The sequence below is a fragment of the Anser anser genome (genome assembly GCF_964211835.1).
Source record: "Anser anser genome assembly, chromosome: 1".
Classification (NCBI taxonomy): Eukaryota; Metazoa; Chordata; class Aves; order Anseriformes; family Anatidae; genus Anser; species Anser anser.
The window spans coordinates 47859608-47883127 of NC_139720.1; the positions used below are offsets into that span (position 1 = coordinate 47859608).

The following is a 23520-nucleotide window of genomic DNA, read 5'->3' on the forward strand; positions in this document are numbered from 1 at the left end:
ACTGGTACTAAATGAAGGGCATTTCGATGACAGGGGGAGCAGAGCTTCCCCGATGGCAGCAGGTCCCTTGCGCTTGCCGTTGCTTCTGGAGCATCTTCAGAGACAGGGTTGGGTCCTTAGCTGAGGGGCGGGAGGGCTGGCTCTCGCTCCCAGGCTTTCCATTGCACTTTGCAATACCTTCTCTGGGTAAAAACCCTGTTTTCTGGTTTCCAGGGGACTCCCATCACAAGAGCTCAGAGCTGAAATCCCTTGGGACCGACCAAGACACAAAGCCCAGACGCGGCAGGCCAATGCCAGCGCCTCCCCAAGCAGCAGCATGCCTGCGCCCTGCCAGCCCGGGGACACCCCAATGCTCCGTTTCCTTTCTTCCCTTCTTGGCTGGCCCAAAAGGGACTGTCTGTGCTGGCAGAGAAGCTGTAGGGAAAGCCAGGGCCATTAAACATATTGCACTGAACAATGTGAAAAAGGGGAAGATCATAAAAATGTAAGCCAATTACTTGAGGTAAGGAGGTCTGGCACCTCTCCAGCTCTTCGGGGAACTCTCATTTGAGTTAAATTATGGTCTCAAACATGAAGCAGACATCATGTTTCCCTTCTAATAGAGCTAGTCTTGCAACATCTTGAAAATATACAAATTTGAAAGCATGCAGCGCTATGATTGATAAGCCTGTTTCATGTAGCGCAGCTCTGGTTTTCCCAGATGTTCCCTGAGTGAAAGCCTTTGAAAGGAGCTGTTTACTTGGGATTATTTCAGTGTGATACAATTGCACGGGAGTGTGCCCCAGAGCACTGCTGAGAGTTACAGCAGAGACTGCAGCCAAATACGCTTCTAGTACAGCTATAGCCTATGGAAATCACAGTGCACAGGTAGCAGGCGGTGCTGTGGGAAGGAGCCGCTGCCAGAATCACGCTGAAAAACAAAGCAAGAAATAGCAGCAAGCCCTTGCACCAGCCCCAGGGGACTGGGAAAGTAAACTCCAGTTATAAATGTGGCAAGAGTCCCAACAGTGACGTGTGTGCAGTCAGGCTGACTCATTCTGCTGCGCCTCAGAGCTTACTCTGCATGGCCCATGAGGCACGGGGCAGCCTAAGGGTGACATAGCCCCATGCTTTGCAGCAGGACCTGCTGGAGGGTCGGGGTGTGCTGAGGTGCCTCCTCGAGGGACGAGGTGTTTCCTCTCCCGTTGCCCCTTTTTACACCATAAGACCTCAGGACGCCTGAGGCTGAGCCCCAGCCGTGCCAGGGGCTGGCCAGCACGTTGCTCCAAGGTGGGAGCAGGGGATTGTGTTGCATCCAAGACAGCAACATGACATGTGCATACCTGTGTGTGAGCAGAAAGGTTGCAGGATCTGCAGCTGCTTTGCTAGAAGAAGTCAAATTTCTGAAAAGAGAGTAAGATTTCAGAGAGGGAGCATTTTGGGGCATTTCACCTGAAAAAGCCAGTTACATAAGTGACAATTCTGAAGAATTATGGTCAGTCATTCAAGCGTGAGATGTCCTCTGTATGTAACTGTATCTACGTGGGGTTTTAGCAGAACCTTCACTGTAAAACCGGGGACAGCAAAAGCTGGGAAACACATTACCATTTCCCAATGTGAATACGAAATCTGGCTCGGTTCTTGTGTGTGTTTTGACCAGAGCACTCCTGAAGGACATCCCCTAAATTAGACAGTTAGCATCAAATTTCATGAGAGTTTATGATTCCTCTTCTTCTCCAAAAAAAAAAAAAAAAAGAAACTTTTCCCAAAAAAAGTACGCACAAGTTTTCTCAACCCCCACTTGTTCTTAGCCTAGAGGCAAAATCCTAGCTGCAGGCTTATTTTCAGAGCCTGCTTGGCCAGCAGAAGAAGCGGATGTGCTGTATTTGTGTTTCTGCTGGGCTGTAAGCCGGCGCATCCTGGTAGCACTAGGCGTAGCTGCCAGGTCTCCTGAACCCTGAAGCATTTTGGCCACCTGCCCCGGCAGCGAGGGTGATAGAGTCTGACAAAGCCATGCGGGGATGCGGGGACGCTGCTGGCTGCTGCCCGGGTGAGTTTAGGGCCAGGGTGCCCCGCTCAGCTCGAGACCTCGTCCCGGCCCGCTGCTGCGGCATTCCTCCCATCGCATGAATTTTTCCTCGGTGGCTGGGCCGTCGTGTGCTGGGAATCTGACAGTTCTGAAGAAAAAATGTTCTGAATGGCTGAAGGGAGGCTAAAAGTCTGGCTTGGCCATGAGATAATACTGACCTAGGACATCCTTGGGTGCGGGGGTGGATGTGAACAGGGTGGCTCTGTGGATGAAGATCAGCTCGTTTCACCCCAGCAGAAGCAGGTCCAGCTCTGTCCACCGGGGCGGGATAGGCTCCTCTGGGATCCCTCTGAGTCAGGTCAGAGAAAAGGTGGGCATTGCAAACTCCTAATAGTTGCTGTAAGAGAAAACTATTTCACATTAGCCCCAACAGAAAAAACAACAGCCAAGGCCTGGCAAAAGAAGAGGTTTGTTCCTGTGCTCTGAACCCTGTCCAGCTGCAGACCCCTCTGTGACCCTCCTCTCTGCGTGGGCACCACGGAGCATAGTTTGCCAGCGACCCCCCCATATCCGTCCTTCCCAGCCCGACTCCTCTCACAGCAAAGGGGATTGTGGCGGGCCTTATCCTGAATTCTTCTGCTTCTGTGTGGAAGCGGCTGGTGCCATCAGTGGATGCCTCCATGGCATGTGCAGTTCCACCTGCTGGTGTGGGGGGGGAGGCTCAGGCAGAAAGGCGTACGGAGGGGTGCTTGTAGGTCTGCTGGGTCTAAGTCCATGAGAAAGGATTTGTACAGGAAAGCCCTGGTGTGCAACTAACAGCCATCAGGGTGGTACAGCTACTCTGCCTTCTCTTCCCCACCCCTCCCACATCATTTATTCAAAGGGTCACTACCCAAACCTTGCCAACATCCGCCCAATGCATGCCAAGAAAAAAATACGCATGGAGAAACACACCTCACACCGTACCATGCAATGTAGTTGGATTAGCGTGTGAGCAGGATTGCATGGTGAAATGACAGTGCGAGTAGAGAAAAGGATTCACAGACACAGGAGATCCCCCCCGATGTTCAGTGGCCAATAAAAGACAGGGTTTGGGGGCTGATCCATAGTGCAAGAGCTGTGCACTGAGCGATTTCAGTGCCTACTTTATCAGCTAAAGCATCCCAATGGCCTCCTCGCAACTACGGCAAGGGTCGTGAAAGAGATTGGCCTGGAGTCAGGCAGGATCTTGCAAGGCAGGATTCTGCAGTGGGGAAAGCAAGCGCAGAAGTCCCTCACCTGGGCTTTGCAGTTCAGTCTCAGGGTGAGGGCAGGGCTTCATCTGCCTCAGAGACCTCCTGGCCCTCCCTGACTGCAAAGTCCTGCAGCACCCAGGTGGTTTGCATGGTTGGGCTGAGTTGTTGGCCTCAGAGGGCTGTGTCCTTGCTGGGGGCCTCCTGCTTTTACCCCTTTTACCTGCTTTTACACAATACTGTAGCATCTTTGATCTGAAGAAAGGAAAAGGGAAACTACAACCTAGGGAAGAAGAAACTTCAACATGCTTAAGGAGTGCACGAAGCAGTTTGGTGTGGTGATGCCACCGTACCAAACTGGTACTGTTGCAGATATGCTTATACACATCTTTAGTAGTCCAAGGCTGCTGTGCAAAAGCCCTTCTGCATAGCTGGGCAGCGGGAATATCCCTCTCCCTTCCCATGTGGCCAGCCTGTGGCTGCTGTAAATTGTTGTCGTGTTCCTGACATCAAAAGATGCTGAAGGTCTTCCCCAGAGCCACTGACAGAAGCCTATTGTACAAGGAATAATAATAGTAATAATAAAAAAAAGACAGCCCCCACACCCTGAACAACAAACTTTGTATTCTTTCACAAGAGCGAGATGGGATATGAGAATTTTCTCATGCATAAATTTGGTTGTCTGGTGCTTTGGGAGACAATACCTTCCTGCGGGCGGGCAACAGCCAGTAGGCAGTTTCTAAAATTGGCACAGTGGCTTGAGTGCAACACGGTTTAGAAGCCATTGTTAGAGACTTGGCATGAATGGCATGGTTTTCCTCTAGGCTAACACCGTGCCCGTTCTCCAAGAAAGTAAAAAATGATAATAATAATACATTTTTAACGGTTCCAAGAAAGCAAGTCTATTAAAAACTGTTGCCCCTCCCAGCTATTTAGCCTATTTAGACTATCAGGTCTTTGGGACATTGATCTGCCTTTAGTGTGTGTCTGCTGGGCTCTGTGCAAGGCGTGAGTTCTCGCAATACGAATGAATCGATAACAGGTGACTCGGTGCGTTTTTTCCTCAGCGCTGCATCTCTTTCGCCCTGTGCAACATTTTGCAACGTGATAAATAGCGGGGGGGAGGCATTTTATAAGATCCGACCAAAAAGCCCATGTATTTGCAGTGTGAAAGGAAGCGCTGGAAGGTAATAATTCAGCAACAAAAGGCTATGGAAGGAAGCATGCCCTAGCAACTGTCTTTGTATATAGAAATCAGCCGCTCGTTTATCTTACAGAAGTCAACTTTTGTAACACTGTTTGCATTGTGCCCTCTAATGAGTGACGTTGCGACTGGGCTGTCAGGCTAAGAAGGGAAGCAGTGTGAAAGCGAGCGGGGATGTAAAGACCCCATGACAAAATGAAAAATGGTATGAAAAGGATTTTCTGCTTAAATGAGTCAAGAGCCGTGTGAATGCCTAAAGCGGTGAGACACACTGGGAATTGTGTTTGTATACTTAGCAATGCTCCGTAATGACCCCAAATGGGTACGCCTTACAGTTAAATGTAAATCGCGGTGAATGAAAAGGGAGGAAAAATGTGCTCTTTCCACTGTCAGCCCGTGTGGGTCACATCCTGCCTTCTGAAAGATGCCGAGATGCCAGAGAAGTGCCCCGGGCCAGCACTGCTGCTTTCTCAGCCCTGGCTCAGGGATGCTCAGGGATGCACAGGGCACCTCACCTGGCATCAGGCACTCGCGCACCTCTTACCAGCGTGAATTTTCACCCGGGGTAAACAGCCGCTCGGACGTTTTTCACCTGCTGCCATTTCTCTTTTCCCTCTGCTGCCTCTTCTCCTCCTTTCTTCTGTCCTTAGCTGTCACAGTATTTCTTGAAAACTCAAAAAAATACCTGTCTGCCCATGGGTTACAAGAAAAGGCTTGCTAATATGCAGCTCTTTTGTTGTTTCCGATGCATAAAAACCTTTTCTGTCATGCTGGAATTATGTAGAAGAAAAAAGAGATTTTTTTTTTCAATGGGATAAAGCTAGGATGGAGAGAGTTTTAAAGCAGAGCTGTTTTGGGGGGTAATCATTATAATGCTATTGAAAGAGAATAAATACATCAGCCTGAGGCAAGGTTTTTGAAGTACTTAGGTCTGACTTTCATTACATTGCTGGAAAAAAAGGAATAGGGAAAAAAGGTATTAACTAAACAGTGTCAGGTTCTTAGAGAGCCCACTTCCCTACCCTCCACACCCCCGGGCCCCTAAAACTGCCCTTGCAGTGGCAGGATGAAGCACCCCACCACAGACTGTTGGTCTTTTATTAATTATTATTTTTTACATTTGCACATCCTCTCCCGTGCCTCTCTTGCTTTGGCCTCACCCTCACCAAAGCACCGAGGGACCACCTGATTTTGACTGCAGCAACCTCTGGCAGCCTCAGGGTGCCTTCCCCTCCCGATCATGCACGTCCCGGCTCCGGTGGGTGCCTCTGCCCAAGCAGCAGGGCATGCTGGTGAGGAGCACGCTGCAGGGTTTGTCTGGCCTCAGATGTGCTTCAGGCTACCGTGGCCGGGTTGGCACTAACCACAGGCAATACTGCTTTAACAGATTTCCATTTCCATGCAGCTAGATGCTTTTGAAGTGTGTGTAAAGGAGCTTGTAACGTTGGCTTGGACTTTACCCGAAGCAGATATCAGAGATGGAAGTTTTGTGGAGGGGTGTAAATTCAGGGCAGTGAGAGTTTGAAGAAGGATGTTTAGAAGTGGTGGCAAAAATGAAAATGTAAAAACACGAGACACACTTCGAGAATTAAATATTCCATCGGCAAATACGTTTTGTTTCCTTTCTATATTTGCTTCTCATTCTTTTCACACGTTATCACACATTTAAGCGTGTAGGTGACCTCACTTGGATAAGCCAGACAGACCAATGAATATCTGCAGTGAGGCCAAAATAGCACAGAAAGCAGTGTTATCTTAGCATTTGCCACTTTAGCTCAGACACTTTTGCGTTCTGTCAAGTTCTGTCTGTATCTGTGCGTTGCTTACGCCGTCTAGTCGCTGTACTGTATTTTACTTGTCCCTGCTTCAATGATCCAGATATTTTAATAAGGCAGGAAAGGACCACTTGAAAGGTTTTCAAAAGGTTTCACTATTTGCGTTGCTGCTGAAAAGTCTTTCAAGGACTTTCAAGGCCAGTTTTGGAGTGTTATCTGTACTGGTTATTTCTGACCCCCGTGCAACGGGAGCTGAAATCTGTTCATGAAAAGCAAACAGCCACAAAGTCATCATTAGCCCAGAGCACGTGTGGCGTGCATGCGTGTGCACCTGCGCAGCGAGCAGGGGTTGTTTACTGGGTGCTCGAGCTCCTCTCCTCTGCCGTTTGCTGTTAGGGTTTCTCACAGGAGTGTGTTCGGGGTGGGTCTCAGCAGCAGCCTGTAGGTTTAGGAACAGCACGCCGGACCACGGGTCGGACAGCGTGGCTGGCAGCGTTTTGCAGCAGCAGGAGAAGCGGAGCACTTTGCTGCATCCCCTTGGCCGTGGCGTTCCCCGCAGCTGGTGAAGGAAGGGGCAGCGGGGTGGCGAGGCAACGGGCAGCAGAGGGGCTCTGGGTGAAACTGCACTGAGAAGCAAACCTCTTCTGGGGGGAGGTCAGGGCTCGGCAGGCTGGGAGTGCTGAGCCGCCCCGGGCTCCGGGCCGTCACGTCTGGGGGCTGCCGGCCGCTCTTGCCCTCTGGCTGCGTCCTGTTTTCTTTGCATTTGCCAGCAGCGCGATGAAAGCCAGCGGCTGACCGGGCAGCTGGCACCCGGCTTGCTATGCTGGCTTTTCATCTCTAAGTACCCCCTTGCACTGCGCTCTCTAGCTGGACAGTTGCCTGTCTGTCATGAAGGTATCTGAGTGTAGTCCCTCACGATCTCTGCGCTGTCTCCAGTTCTTCCCCGTGGGGCAAGGACGAGTAGGTATCTGTGTTCCTGGGGTTTTCATTTCTTTTTTCTCGTGCTTGTTGGTGTTGGCAATCGGCGTCGACATGGTGAGCACTGCTGCTGCAGCGTTGCATAGGTGTCTCACTGTCTGGGAGGGAGAAAAAGAGGAAGGTTTGACAGTGTTTCCCAAGGATACTTTGGACCTTGGCTTCTTTTAATCTCTCCTGGAAACTCATACTGCAGCTGGAAACTCTGCTGGTGATCTATTTAGATCAAAAAAGGATTACACGATAGTACGACACACAAACACACAAGTACTAATCTAACCGAAATTACACTGCAGAACTGCCTCTGGGCACCAGGACAGGCTCTGTGCTCGCCCCCGTCCCTGTGACACGGCTCCCCCCGTGCCCGGGTGCTGCCGGTGCCCAGGGGCGCGCCAGGCGCTGCCGCGGGTGACCTCGCTCTGTTTCCCCCCCAGGTCCACGGGAAGTGCATGTGCAAGCACAACACGGCGGGGCCGCACTGCCAGCACTGTGCCCCGCTCTACAACGACCGCCCTTGGCAGGCTGCTGATGGCAAAACCGGAGCCCCCAGGGAGTGCCAGTGTAAGTGGCCGGCCGGGAGCGGTGTCCCTGAGCTTCTGCAGGAGTGAAACGCTTCCTCCTGTGCTTCCCTACGTGTTTCCCAGAGAGCAGATGCTCGGGTGGTGAAGGGGCAGGGGGAGAGCCCATGCCACTGTGTGTTGGTGGGGTGGGGCGGCCCTGTTTGCTGGGACATCCTCACGTGAGTGTTGCGCGTCTGCTCGACCTCAAGCGCAACTCCTCGAGATGTGGTCTTCTGTCGCAGGCAGACTGCCCCTCACATGGGTGCTTTGGTGCCCATGGGGAGCCAGGCTTGTGGCAGGCACGTTTTGGGGAGGTATGGCCTCCTGGTGCTGGGCTGCAGTCGCACCTCGCTGCGGTTCCCCAGGGCAGTGGCAGTGCAGCCCTTACTTCCACCAGCAGCGTTTGGTAGGGGGGTGCAGTGTGTCCCACTTGGCTTCTGACTTCAGGCGTGTGGGCATCTGGACGTCCATCACCGCCAGCGAAGGGAAAAGGGGTGCTCACCCCCTCTCACACCTCCCCTCCACCTGTCTCTGCCCTCCGTCAGCTGCAGGACAGCTCCTGATGGCAGCCGGGTGGTGGAAGTGGCACGGGGCACTGCTGGTTTCTCAGGCGGTGTGAGAAGGATCCCTCCCAGCACTGCCAGTGAGCGTGGGAGGTTCTCCCTGCACTGGTCTGACCACCCTACTGCCCTCATACTGGGAAACAAGAGTCGAAGACATTCGTTTTTCTTGCATGTCATTTCTAGGGGGTGAATGAAAATGCGAAGATACTTCACGTATGTGAATGAATAACAGGTTCATAGGCCACATCTGCCATTCCAAAACACGGTTCAGGTTTTTGCGCCCCTCTCCCATGAACCAACATCTCTCACTGCCTTAACGAGTCTTTCTGTTCCCCCTGGCTTCGTCCCAGCGTGCAAGTGTAACGGGCATGCCGACACCTGTCATTTTGACATGGACGCGTGGCTGGCATCGGGCAACCGCAGCGGCGGCGTCTGCGACAACTGTCAGCACAACACGGAAGGGCAGCACTGCCAGCGCTGCAAGCCGGGCTTCTACCGGGACCTGCGAAAGCCCTTCTCCGCCCCCGACGCCTGCAAACGTAAGTCGGCAACCTTCTGGTAGTGAATTGCTTCTGCTAAGTAGGGTGTCAAAGGAAAGGTGAGATCTTCCTGCTCCCACTTGGAGCAGCCTTCTTGTTTCAGTGAGAGATGGGGAGCTCTCAGGATTTGAATTCCTTTTTGGTGATGTCCGCAAAAAGCAATGGAGAAGTCTGCAGGACAAAAGCCTGCTGATGCTGTTGATAAATCCCTCCCGAGGATCCCTGTAGCTTGGGGGTGGAGGGAAGAAAGGTGATTCATTGGCTCTCCTGCTATTTTTGGAGAGCAAGAGCTGCTTCATGTTTGCGTGCCTCCTTGTTCGGTGGTGCCGCGACCCCAGAAGCGGGGTGCAGCTGACGAGTAGCATCGCCCACGCAGCAGCAGGTGGGTATGGAGGGAGACATGGGAACACAAGCAAAGAGGCATTGCAGAAGGAATCACGTCGGTCTTCATTACTTTCGTAAATAATTATTTCATTGCTGTATTATGTACACAAATCTGTTTTTTTAGACCGTGAATGTCATTACTTTTTCAAGTCTCTTTACCTACTTGTGTACGCTGAGGTTCTGCGTCTCCTTATCTGAAACATCAGCTACTTTACCTCAGCAATTATTGTCAGAACTTATGGAAAGAATTTTTATTTTGGAATCTCATTAGTAAAAAACACATTTAAATCCTACACTTACACTCAAAGCTTGTGGGATGTTTTCAAGTACATCTACTTTGTTCCTCGTCTTTTTTTTTGACAATTTACAGAGCATAAAGTACTCAAGCATTTCAGGGAGGCAACTTGCCCCGGCATAAACTGTTTCTGTGAAGATGCAGGGAATATCTGGATGCTGTCCCTTCAAAGATCATATTGCTTACAAACACACAGATCATTTCTCTCTGGGCTTCTGAACCCCTCACAGATGTTCTCCTCCCTAAGACCCTTTTCAGTTTCCCTCCTGGGCTCCCACTGGCTGATTTAGGGCTGCCAGGAGGGTCCTGTTGCATCCATCCTGGTGCATGCTGCCTGCTGCCCGTGAGCCCTCTCACCCCTCGGGCTGCCCTGGCCAGGCTGCAGGGCAGGGGAGGTTTTTCTCCCACCACGGCGTTTTCCAAACCCTGCAGCAGGTTAGGGCTATTTACCGTAGCTCCCGCTGAACAGCAAATGACTAATGACTGTTAAATTAAATTATATGACTGATTACAGCCCTCAGCTGGAACATTTCCAAGGACCGTGCCGTGGTTTGCAATAACAAGGGACAAGGGAGATGCCCAGTTATTCTTTCAGGGAAGGCCACAGCGTTGCTTACTTGCTTCTGGCTCAAACCCCTGTTATTGCTCAACCGCGGAGTAGCGATGAAAATTTTAAAATACCAAGGTCAAAGTAAATAAAGGAGTTGTTAAGCCATAATCTCTAAGGATACTTTAAAGATTCTTGCAGGCGAAGAGTGTATATAATATTTGCTCAGGAGTAGGTGTGTACCAGATAGAACAAGACGTTCTGCTGTTTAAAAGAGCAATCTGATGACTCTTTCCCCCCGCCATACCTATCGGTCCTTTTCTTTATGTCCCCCATGAATTTTTAAGCCTCAGCTACAGTATGATTACAGACAATAAATCAGCTTTTATAGCTGCCGAGTTTATTTTTGCTTTTAAACTGTAGGTTTTTGAGGGTAAATATTTGTCATTTCCAAAGGCAAGCTGACAGCTCGAGAAACCACACCAGTATCAGCAGTTGGGGGGCGAAAGCCGCCCCTGCAGGAATCCCTCTCACCGCCTCTCAGTCCCCATCGGGGAGCAGGGATGGCCAGTTTTCCGTTCACATGGGCACGGAGGTCTCGTGCCACATGTATTGCAGCGGGGAAAAGTGCCATTTTAATGCTGCTGCTGCTTATGAATGGAAAGGAAAGCGACCAGATGGAGCTTGTGCAGGTTTTCCCTAGTCCCAGCCCAGTGATGCCCACCCCGGAGGGGTGCCAGCGGTGTGCGTGTGGGCACTGTTTCCAAGCCTCGTGCTGGCACTCGTGCTCTGTGCCCATGCATCCTCTCAGTGTCATCAGGACCAAAAAGCCCTAGCTCCCGGCAGCCCATGGACAGTGGGTGCATTTTCCATGAGGACTGCATTTTTCATAAGGACTTTTGTAAATTTAATGTTCTTTCCTCGCCATGGTGTTGTCACTACCATTAAATTTTCCATTAGGGAAAAAAAAAAAAGTATATGAAAAAGCATCGCCTGAAACATAAAAAGCACCGGCGCTAATAGGGCTGGGAGTGAAACAGCTGAAACTCAACCAAGACAGGACTGGATTCCCTCTCTCCAAGCACTGGCAGCATGGGGACAGGAGAGTGTCAAGGCTCAGCATTTCCCCCGGAGGGGCTGAGGAATGCCATAAATACCCACTGCATCTCGGAGGAAAATAGAGCATTTAGATACATGTGTCAGGTGTAAAAAACTTCACAGACTTCAGGAGAAAGGTATGCGACTCTCGCTGAGCGCTGTTGAAAACTATGCTATTAAAGGTACCAGAGTTCACTGCCTGCAGCTAGTTATGCAGTTTGTAGAGAGGCTTTCTAATCTTTTAATTTTATATAATTATATTTGTTTGGGAATGGAAAGGGTGGGGAAAATTTGGGGATTACTATGGCAAAGGTTTTGGAATCGCAGTCTCCTCTAAGTTGACTGCCGATATTAACTCATCCTTTAATATTTTGAAACTGCACTCCAGATATGTCAAAGCCCTGAAACCACAGACATGTCATCAGATCAAAACTAGACATATGTGCACAGCAGTAAGTAGTTTAAAAGAAAATGGGGTTGTGTCACACGCAGTGGCCTTTCTGCTTAATTGCCTTCACAGTTGCAAAATAAAAATATTTTTAGCATTAGGTGAAAATTTTCCCTCCAAATGAAATTTCCTCAGGAAATCCATTTTTTTTATATAAATAGAGATTTAGACAAAAGTATTCTAGTATTCCACAGGGGATTTTTATTTTTATTTCATCTTTTGGGTCGCCAAAATGTAATGATTTTTGAACGCACAGCAATGCCAGAGGTTTCGTGGAGCTGTGGTTTGCGTGCTCTGAGCGGCTGCTCCCCTGCCCAGAGAGGTTTTTCCAGCTGGGCTCTTTGCTCTTTTGCTGGGCTCGGGTGCCGTGGTCAGAGACCTGGTCCGGGCGCAGGATGATGCCACGAGCCTCCCCGCGTTGGGCTTGTGCTTTTGATAACCGTATTTCTGATTTTTAAAAAGATTAATATCTTAGGGGAGAAAACAGTTCTAGTTTTGCAATGGATATGAATTACGCTTCTGCTGAAAAAAAAATGAGAATCAGGCAAGGAAAATTTCAAACCACCTATTTTAGGGTATCCTTTCTGATTGGTGAGTGTGGTCATTTCTTCCAGCACATCCCAGTGCATTCCCAGTTCATCTCTCTGCGGTCAGGGCCACGGGGGAGGACAGGAGAGCAGTGGGCACTGTTCTGGGGGAGAAGCTGGTCACACATGCTCTGCAGACCTGTGCCCCATGCCTCAGAGCGTGCAGAAAAGCACATCTTTGGGCTGCCCGTGTCCCAATCCTTTTTCCTTTAATATTTTGAAATGATGGCTTTTAAAGAATATCAGACTTTAATTAAAACGACTGTTGGGCACGGGTTTCTTAACCTCCTGGCAGCCAGGGAGCCGCTGGTACTCGATGACTGATTCCCCCCGCGGTGTCCCCGCAGCCTGCTCCTGCCACCCGCTGGGATCGGCCGCGCTGCCCCTGGGTCCCCGCACCTTCTGCGACCCCAGCACCGGCGACTGCCCCTGCAAGCCCGGCGTGGCGGGGCCCCGCTGCGACCGCTGCCTGCCCGGCTACTGGGGCTTCGGCGCCGACGGCTGCCGGCCCTGCGACTGTGCCCGCAGCTGCCACCCTCGCACCGGCGACTGCCGCAGCGGCAGGTGAGTGGGGGGTCCCGGCCGCCCCCCGGCACAGGGCAGGCTCCTGCCCGGCTCACGTGCCATCTGAGAAATACCCGCTGCGCGAAATAACCACATCTGGAGCTGTCTGGGGTTGGGGGTGGAGGGGGCATTGGTGCTGCGGCTCTTCTGGGTGGTGGGCGCTGCTGTGGTGGTGTTGCTGGCGCTTGGTGCTGGTGTGAATGTAGTGGGTGCTTTCCGTACCCTTCACAGTTTCTTCCTTTTCATGAGCTTCAGGGAGACCTGAGCACACGGAGACCAAAGGCTCGATATTGTTGCTGTTGCAACTCAGCTTGCATCGACTGCTTTGGGTGGTCGAGCTCTGATTTCTAGAAGGCAGTGTGTTTGAACGATAGCCCGCTGCCTGGATCTCATAGCATGCTTTCCTACCATACTGGTGATATTTATAGCATGGAAATACCTGTAGCAGATTTTAAACTAAAACTGGATTCGTGGCCCACTCTGACAACCCTCAGTCGTCCCTTTCGCTTGTGTGCGTTTATCACCACCAAAGCTGCACGGGCTGTCAGTTACACTGCTTTCTGCTGGCAGCAGGAGGATGGCTGACCCTCTCCCTTTCCCCCAGCAGCGCGGACACCAGCTGGCACCAGGAAGCGCTTCCCTTCCCACCGGCGTTCAACGAGAGCGAGCCCGCCTGGGGCTGGGAGGACGAGCAGGGCTTCTCGGCGCTGCGGCACTCCGGTAGGACCAGGGCCCCGCCTGCCCCTGCCCCATCCCTCCGCCAGCAGCCGGCTTGTGCCCAGCGCCCCGCTAGGCCCCGCTTTGGCATGGGTGGTGCTGGGGGTGCGAGTCGCCGTTGCCCGGTATTCCAGGTGCAGACCCAGCTGGGGAGGCTCCTGCCCCATGCCCTGCTGGGCTGGACGAGGTGATGCCACGGCCTGGTGGCCGCTGATGGCCTCGGCCTCCCACGAAGCAACCAAGCAGGCAGGTGTAATTTCCTGCGTTTGCTGAGAGTGGCATGATAAAATCTTACAGATACGATAATCGAGTTAGTCGAGGAGAGAGCTCCATCGTTTGTCCAGGCAACTTAATTTGAAGCATAAATAAGTATATCATGTTATTCTTTGTTCTAAGATCACGGAAGTCATTAATCTGCCTTAACCTCTGCGACGTTTCCTTCTAAAATCGTGTCTGGTACATTACAGTGTGGAAAATACCACAGGGAAAGACATGCATGTTATTTGCATCCTGAGGCCACATAATAAGGCCTTTGTTTCCCTTCTCTTCAAATTGTAAACAAGGAATGATTGCCCTCGGACCAAGGCTGTGTGTTCAGCCTGGATCTGAAAACAGGGCTTTTTGCAGGGGGTTGTGGACCGCATGAAAACCCCCGACAGGTGCCGGTGATGTGGCCAAGCCCCTTCTGTAGCACAGGGGCTGTGTCTGTGATCCTGCACATCACAGCGGCCACCTCCGACACCTCCTTTTCTCCCCAGCCAGGCCCACATAACTCACCACTGGTGGTGGCAGAGGTCTCCTACCTGCTCGTGACCCCTGCAAAGCTCCCTGCTGGGAGGCATGATTCACAGCCATTTGCTTCATTTTCTTCCCACAGGTAAATGCGAATGTAAAGAGCAAGTTTTGGGCAATCCCAAGGTCTTCTGTGGGATGAAGTACACCTACGGTGAGTTGTGGTGAGGTGGTGGGGGCCTACAGGGAGGTCCTGCAGAAGTATGGTATGGTATGGACCAAACCTCTCTCTGCAGCTGGCCAGGGGGGAGCAGCATCCCCTGAGAGCAAACTCCAGCATACAGACACAGTCTGGCACTCAGTCACTGTTCGGGGGATAATGGAGGCAGTGTCCCAAGCCCCTGTATCCCCTAACATCTCTGCACGCACTCAGCAACAGAGCGTGTCAGCCCTGCAGTCCCATGCGGACAGATCTTTGTCCTTCCCAAGGAATACAGATACTGTGGTGCCTAGTCAAGCTGGGTGAAGCACCTTGCTCTGTTCAGTGCCCCTCTTGCTACCAAAGTACCCTTGCGCCAAAATCATGGGAAGGCAAGAGCTGGAAGGGCCCTGAGCACTGTTAACAAAAATGAGTCATTGAAAATCTCTGTATAGACCGGGTGCCCCACACGAGGTCTAGAAGCCACTAAATCTGACTTACACTGAATGGAAGGAGAGACAGGGATCACCACAGAAGACAACACACAGAGAAGACAGCTCTGGCAGCCACTGGGAGCTTCACCCTGTCAGCAGAGCTCGGCTGATGCAGTGGGGTGGTGTGGGCATTGCACGTTGGATCTGAATGAATGAGAGGAGGCACGTTGTTTCCCAAGACCTCTCTGGTCTGTGCCAGTGAACCACCTCCCTCATACTGCTGCAGAGCAAGGAATGTTTTGTGCAGCACTCCCTCCCGTCAAAGCCTTCCAGAGGTTTCTTGCACCTGTTTCATCTTGCACTAAAGTTGAAAATGTGCAGGGAGATAATCCACACCTCTGCAGGCTGCGGAGCAGCCCACAAAGGGAAGTTCAAGGGGCCGCGAGTTGTTGAAATATAGCTCTGGCTTAGTGATATTAGAAAAAATCTGATTTTGCTTTGCTTTGCTTCCTGGCTGCGATAGTGACTGTGTTTAATCTTGAAAAAGATAAGAAATGAAAAAAAAGGCACGAAAAACCCAAGTTCATAAATCTTATCTAAAGTGCACTCAGGCTTCCCACCCTTTCATCACTCAGCATGCAAAGGTGTCAGCTCAGCTGGAGAGACAGATGAATTATGGGGCTCATCACGAGTTCCAGGAGGCCATACCGTAGGAGGAAAGGTTTCCCCGTGCTTCATAATGTGCAGCGCTGAATAAAGCACCACTGGAGGCATCAGTGTGGTCCAGGGCTGGCTGATGTGTGGGACCTGGGCCCTGAGCCTCCACCACATGGGGACTGCTGGCAGTCACGGGGTGCGCCGCTTCTAACCCCATCCCACAGGGGATACCAAATGATTGGGGTGTGCCTGTGGGTATCCGTGAGCAAAAAATGCTCCATGATTTGCCTCAGTCCCCACCAACGTCTCAGTCTCTGCATTTGGATGTGGCGGTTCTTCAAAGCAGGAGGACCAAGGCAGGATGGGGACAGCCCTTCACATCCCTGCCTGCTGCCTCATCTGCCTGCCCAGAGCCCTGCAAAGCCTCAAGGCCCATCCCTAAAACCAAGGCTTGCTCTGGGGGAAATCTTGGCCCTCACAATTTTTGAAAATCAGGTCGTGGGACCTCTCCCGCTGCCTGCGTGGCAAGTCCAGGGGCCGTGGCCAGACCAGCGGGCGGTGTCCTTGCCCACAGGTGTGGGGACGTGGGCATTCCCCCTGCAGCTGTGCTCCCCAGCCAGGAGCATCCTGCTGATGCCAGTGTAACAAAGTCATTTGTCTCACCGTTTCACCCAGACCTGCACTAGACACAAAAAAGACCACTGTAAATTATTTATATATTGCTGTTTTCTAATTCCTATCTTCTCAGTGATAAAGACGAAGATCTTGTCAGCGCATGACAAGGGCTCGCATGCTGAAGTCAATGTGAAGATCAAGAAAGTCTTGAAATCTACAAAGCTGAAGATCCTGCGGGGCAAGAGGATGCTCTACCCTGAGTCCTGGACTAACAGAGGCTGCACTTGTCCAATCCTCAATCCCGGTAGGTTTGAATCCCTAGGAAGTACATCCCCACTGTATTCATACAGATTTCATCCTCAACCCTCAGTCCCCTCATGCCAATGAGTTTAAAACTGCAACCCAGTGCTCATTAAAGTATTGGCTTCTAAATCATTTGGATTCCAACAGCAATCTCTGTCAAATTTGAATTTTATAGAGAAAACCTTAGTTAATTCTGCAGACTTTTGCAAGTACAATTGCTCTTCCTGAAGCATAGTAACAGCATTACAGCTGTACCAGTCTCAGTGTGTTCCCACAGGGAGGTAGATGGATGTTGCACCATGACTATATGTCATATCTTTCCAAAATTAATGCTAATTTGAATCCATAAAAGCACAGTTAAATCTAATCTGTGTCATTATATTGTACTGAAGATAGAGTCTAATCTCAAGGGAAGATGTCTCTTTCAAACTAACATTAATTAGCATCTGCAAAGTTCAGAAGAGCCTCTCTTTCGCAGTGCAAGGGGAGCTTTGGCTTCATAGTTTTTTCTCATCTTTCACTGAAATGAAGTATAATCAGTTCTGGTTAAACAGTGCATGCAGTCTCCGGTAGGAGGGGAAATCCATAGTCAGGGTTTTCTTCAACAGAGCAAAACTAAGATACGGTTGACACAGCTTTCTTTACAGCGCCAAGATAAACCAAGAGTTACAAACTCAGATGAAGGATTTTCTTTCTCTAAGGTGCATACATTGCTTGGCAATCACTGATCAAAGCGTTGACTTCAGTACTGAGATTTCTTCTACATGTGCAGCATTAGGAGCTTCCTTCAGGGGGAAGGTGCTGTCTGCAAGGCTGAATCACACAGAAAGGTTACTCATTGATGAGGCATTTGCAGTCTTCTTTCATGTCCACCGGAGTATTTTGCTTTGAAGGCAGCCTGCCCTGATAGCACGGCTGCAGTTGGTCAGGTGCAAGGGTCAGATGGATCAGCAGCATTAGGCAGGACTTCACTGTTTAAGCACAGCAAGACTTTGGATAGTGGCAAAACACCATAAATCTGTAATGAAATAGATAAAGATGTTTTAATTTTCTGTATGCAGTGCAAACCCAAGTGAAAAACCCCCAGTGTGGCTGCCTTAACACAAACCAGGAGGAAAGCAACATAAGCTTTCAGACACTGACTGCACAGGGCAGCCCCACACCTGACACCCAGCTTTGTGAGCCTGTAAGCTTCAGGGAGCTTCCCTGATCTCCCCCAGCAGAGGAGAAGAGAGCAGCGAACACAGAGTCCATTAAGATCGCTGCTGCTTAGACACCAGCGGAGGAGTGGGGCTGCGACTGTCTTTATGTGTCTGACACATCGGGAGTTATCCCCTTCCTGGCCACTCACAACATCGCTGCCACACCACACGACCATCACCTCCATGATATTTTAGGTTTCTGCAGAGTGTCCACTGAGCTCTCTCCACTGCAGGCCGTTGCATTTTAGTGGACCAGCCTCTCCCCGTGGTGCAGCAGAGGAGCCTGTTTCTCTCTGCCAGCTGCAGAAGGAGTCACAGCAGCTGGTTCAGGGCAGCGGTGCACGCTGCTTGGGTCCCATCCCAAACAGGGAGCCCATTCCAGTATCTGCAATGTTGCCAGCTCTCACGACTTACATCGCAAAGCTTGATGTTTTCTTGAAATGCAGCTGCTGGAGTCCCATCAGCGTAAAGTTATCGCAGCTTTCATGTTAAAAAGCAGCTGTGAAGTTTGGAATATCTCTTGGTCCTGGTAAGAAACTTGAAAACATCAGCTGAGTGCACCTTAAAGAGTCAATCAATCAATCAATCACTTCAAAATGGAAAAAAAAAAAAGGATCCCAAATATTTTTTACAATCTCATGATTACCTTTAGCTACCACATTCATTACTGGGTGGTTTGCAATACCATATTAGCAGATTTAACCCTCTCTCAGAGTAGAGCTTGTGACCTCCGGATGAGTAAAGCACCACCAGCAGGATAAAAAGCCAAGCTGACATAAAGCAATTTCCTGACATATAGCTGTAATGAAGATCACATCTCCTAAAAACATAGAGGAGATTAAAAAAATATATAAAAGCAGAAGAAAGAAAAACAAATTTTTGTTGTGTTTTGCAGTGCTGAAGTGATACCAAATGGAGGACAGGCTCTTAAAGGTTCTGACACGAAATAAAACCTCCCTGCATTTATCAGAACTCCACGGGCTGTTTCAAGATGATAAATGTGCTGAGGTTCCTGTGAGAGGGTGATCACCACACTGGCACACCTTCCCTCACACACAGGCTCACTGGGGCAGGCTGGGTTTCTGGGAGGACAGAAAGATGCCAACATAGCTGTCTGCGGGGAGCAGGAGCCTGTCCAAATCTCAGCTCTGCCACACACACACACATGCACGAGCAGAGCGCTCCCTGCTAGCAACACAGGCAAAGCGCACAGCCTCTAGTGCTGGCTTGTGGCACCTCAGTTGCTCATTTTGTTTTGGTTGTACACTTCTGTAAAGTCAAATTGACAATCTAGGAGGCTGAATCTTCCTACAGAAAGAGAATCAGCAGCCAAAGCAATATTAGCTTTCTCTCTGAGAGCGTGTGCCACATTTTTCTCTCGAGGGAGTAGATTTAGGAGCCCTTGAAAAGCGATGTTTACAACAGCAGGATTGACATGGCCAAAATGAAGGTCTCACAAAGGCTATTCCTGCCATGCACATATCCTGTGTTTACTTGGCAGAAGAGAGGATGTGTGTGCCCAGAAGCTCAGATGGAGTAGATAACAAATTGTATTGAATTAAAGAAAACATGCTTGACCTTTAACTAGAGGACACTGTCCCCCCGCCACAGTCTTCCCTTATGAGCAGCAAAACAAAAACCCAAGAAAACACGAGCAGACTGCCTGCTGTGGCCGGGCTGGAGCTGGGTGACTGGAAGGGCCCTGGGCCCTCACCTGCCCCTGGGCGGCCTCACCCCATCCTCCCCCAGGCAACCTCTGCATGGCTCCAAGTGCCCCGTGAGCCGTGCCCCAGAGCCAGGAGCACCTTTCCACCCTCCCACCAGCATCCAGCTGGAAAACTGGGCTGGTACATTACATCCCAGCAGTGCCAGGGTGCGGGGAGGATGCTTGTGTGCCACTCAATATATACACACGCAGACAAATGCTCCAAACAGGCGCGATGGAAATCACTGGGAATGTCATTTCTGAGAAAATACAACGTACTTTTACAAGGAGGTTGAAAGGAAAGCTTTTCTCCCCTCTGTGTTCCATTTACCCCATAGCATCAGGAGGATTTTGAGCAGTACACAAGCATGGGGCCACCCTGCACAGTCACTGCTGGAATGAGCTCAACTGACCACTTTCCAGGTATTAAGGGAGGTCTGAGGCAGGTGGCTGCCAAATGAGTGCAACATCAGTTCGTAAACAAGGTATTGAAACTTTTCCTGCCAGCCCCAAGACCTCAACTTCAATTCATATTTAGATGCTGGCAAAATCAAAGCCTGCATATGGCATCTCTGTCACAGCTGCACCTCTGGGATTGTTTTTGCATAGGTACAGATGGAGGTGTAGATATACAGATACAGTTGAAAGTCATAAGTGTAAATATTTATCCATATAAGTGCTTTTTTACTCAGGACTATAAGTTCAGGCTGTTTGCCACATTAGTAGCCCCCCTGAACACAGCGCTGTGCAGTCCCTGACCACTTTGCTGGTTTGCAGGCTTGGAGTACCTGGTGGCAGGACACGAGGACGTGCGGACGGGCAGGCTCATCGTCAACATGAAAAGCTTTGTCCACCAGTGGAAGTCAGCTCTTGGAAGAAAGGTCCTGGAGATTTTAAAAAGAGACTGCAACTAGATGTGCGCGACCCCTAGGGCATTTCTTCATGCACAAAATGCAAAAGCCTTCACAGAGGGAAGATCTCTAGGATGAAAACTGGAACGTAAGAAAATAGTGCCAAAACGCGTAGCGAGGCGTTATGATTTGTAGGCGCTGTCTAATTTAACCCTTCCTGGTCAATGCCCTTTCACTCGCCTGTAGCTTCCTTGCGAGGCGCTCCCTGAGCCCGGCTCTTTGTTGCGTTGAGGGGAACAGAAGGAAGGGGGGCCTCTGGTCTGGCTCCAGGGCAGCGCCAGAGCAACACCCACAAAGCCACCCATCACCCCGACTTATATTTCCACCTACCGGGGGGAAAACCTCCCTGTGATCTGCAGCTGGGAAGCGAAGTACCGCTGCCAGTGCCACCAGCATGGATCTGGAGTCGCTCCCAGAGGCTCCCAGAGGGAGCTGCAGGGCAGGCAGGGCTGGCGGCAGGCGCCCATGGCAGAGGGTTGGGTGCTGCCTGCTCCTCACCTCGCCATCCCACTGGAGGTTGCAGGGGATCAACCCCCTGCTCGTGCTCATGCGGGCAGACCTGCCAGGTGGTGTGAATTCCTCTGCCCTCGTGCACGTGTGATGCAGGGCGGGTGCTGGCTCTCTGCCTTCGCTGCGGAGAAGAGCCGGCTCCGCTGGGCACGGCGCCTCTGAGCTCTTGTCCTTGAAGTGTTAAAATATGAACCCAGCCCCTTGTAAATATTTCATTGTATAAAGCACTTTACTACCTGCCACTTCACGGTGTGGAAGGCCGGATTGTGTTGGGGAACGAAGAGGTTGAAGGTGGCACTTGAGAAAACCTTCTTGAAACAGAAGCACTCCTGAAGACGCCCCAGCTGGACAGCGTTGACGGCATAAAGGGAACAGCCAGCCTGGCACTGGCCGCTCAGAGCATCCCAGGGTGCAGTCTGAAAGATAGTAAGCATTTGCACTGAAGTCCCAGCTTCAGACCAGCGCTTGGACTCCATGGGCAGGACTCCAGCGAGACTTGGCAAGCAGTACGAAAAGAAGAGACTTTGGAATAAAAATGCAATTGCCAGAGGAGGAAACTCTGCCTGCAGGAGAAGGAGTGGATCCGGAGAATGGAAAGGACTCCCATTCACATATCCCTACCCAGTGATTCACGATGGGCCTGGAGTTTATTTTATTTTTATGTTAGTATTTAAAACTGAATGTTTGATTTGTTTTCTTCTGTGTTATTGTTTGCAATATATATGGCCATTATACTTCCTCATTAACACCAGTATGGAATATAGCACAGTTTACTGCAGTTTTCAGCACTAAAGTATATCTTTTCTGTAAAGCATCTTTAAACCACCTTGCATAGAGTGTATTTTGTTCAGGAGTATGAGAGGAAAGAAAAGGCAGACTTACAACATCATAAAAGCTACAAGTCTACCAATCTGCTTTACGTATGTATTTTTCTTTCAAGGTCCTGTGGACTCACAAAAAAAAAAAATGATACTATTTTGGTAATTTGTTTTTATATCTCATCTATGTAATAAATATATTATGATTTCAACAGCTTCGTCTCCTGCTCCTGCTTATGCCACTGGCATTGTGGTCTTCATGCTACTGAAGAGCACAGCTAAGTGTGAAGAGAAGCTGCTGTGGGGCATATGTTCCTCCCTGGGGGTAACGTTTGCCATATGGTAAAAAGCCTAGTCACGTGGATGGCTCACAGAAAGTGAGCTTCAGGTCTCTTTGAGGAGTCTTAATCATAAGCCCCTCTCAAAAGAGGGGGAATTGCTACCTAAATATTTTCAATGCTGGCTGGATCCTTGCATCCGTACAAACCTGGTGGCTGATCTGCAGAGCAGTAACAGATAAATACCAAGTCAAGGACAGCTGAAATCAGGCTTGCTGCCTACATTTGAAATATTTGAAACTGTAAAGGAAAAAAAAAAAAAACACGCTGTAGGAAGCAAACACTGTGGCAAAATGTGTTCAAGAGCACTGCAGAGTGAAATCACAACAGGGCTAAGTCAGGGACTTGGCACACTACTGCAGAAAGGCTGACTGTACCTGCAGCGAAGGACGGAGTTGAGCCATCAGCAAAGCAAGAAAGCAACCCGACATCAGTAGTTGCCTCCATTCATGTGGGATAACCTCACAGCAGCAAGGTGGCCAGGCAAGCCCTTCCCAGCCAGAAAAGCATATTGGGACATAAATCTTCACAACTCAGTGAGTTTATCATAGAATAAATAGAATCATAGAGAATCATAGAGTGGCTTGGGTTGGAAAGATCCTCAAAGACCATCTAGTTCCAACCCCTGCCATAAGCAAGGATGTCACCCACTAGATAGGTTGCCCAAGGCCCCATTCAGTCTGTTCTTGAACACCTCCAGGGATGGGACAGCCACAGCTTCTCCAGGCAACCTGTGCCAGTGCCTCACCACCCTCAGAGTGAAGAATTTTCTCCTAACATCTGATCTAAATCTCTGCCACTGAAAGGAGCCTTGTGTTGCCTCCGAGTGTCACTGTTTCCAACACAGGACTAGAAGTAAGCAGGGCTGAGGTTGGCTGCCGCAGGTGCCATACTCCCATTCCCTGTCAGCACTGCAGGGATGACTCTCAGCTGGCAACATGTGCTTGAGTTGCAGGAGGTAAAGCAGGTGTTTTGGAGCCAACTGCCACTACAGCACAGACACAAAGCAGACACAGCAAACCCGGCCCACCCAGCGTGTCCAGATATGACCCAAACCTAAATTTTCCCAAGATACACAAAGGAGACCTCTTTGCTCTTTCTGGTATGTTCACCCATAAGCTCTTCAGAGAAGGGAGACACCCAGCCCTGCCAGCACGTGTTTACAGGATTTCAGTCCCTCCTTCCACCGTGCATCTCCAAGCCCAAATCCCGTGACATGAGGGTTGTCAGGACAACGTACTAAACTAAATGATCTGCTGAGCACATGGAGATTTCTCCACTGTTGTCTGCCATCACTGCTACCTGTAGAAAAAAAGCAGGACGAGCCACCCAGATTTGCCCATTAGTTTTCAATAACGTGACGCTCGGTGCTTGGAGAAGGCCGTACCCCCATGTCCCTGAGGCACCCCACGTCCTCCCTCAGGGACATGACGTTACACACACAGTTTCTTGCTAAGTAAAAACCCGCCAGCAGGGTGAGTTTTCCCCCGGCTCTGCAGGGCCTCCTGTGATGGGTGCTTCTGCAGGAAACACCAGGCGGTGGGTCAGAAACGTTTCACCTCACCACCTCTGATGTTATACCGTGAGCCTGCACCTTTCT

The 23520-nt window shown here is 50.4% G+C and overlaps 1 protein-coding gene across 4 annotated transcripts in view; it reads left to right on the plus strand.

Annotated features, from left to right (window-relative positions):
- NTN4 (netrin 4) overlaps window positions 1-21796 on the plus strand; it is a 39188-nt gene extending 17392 nt beyond the window's left edge. For 3 of the 4 annotated variants that reach the window (XM_083823180.1, XM_083823177.1, XM_083823179.1), the window contains exons 4-10: window positions 7629-7755; window positions 8668-8856; window positions 12563-12779; window positions 13384-13499; window positions 14374-14442; window positions 16267-16437; window positions 20121-21796. In XM_083823180.1, the coding sequence (XP_083679306.1) occupies window positions 7629-7755; window positions 8668-8856; window positions 12563-12779; window positions 13384-13499; window positions 14374-14442; window positions 16267-16437; window positions 20121-20257 (1026 nt within the window). In that variant the 3' untranslated portion in view covers window positions 20258-21796. The remainder of the gene's footprint in view (window positions 1-7628; window positions 7756-8667; window positions 8857-12562; window positions 12780-13383; window positions 13500-14373; window positions 14443-16266; window positions 16438-20120) is intronic. The other variant, XM_083823178.1, reaches the window with a different exon arrangement.
- Window positions 21797-23520: the final 1724 nt, after the last annotated feature.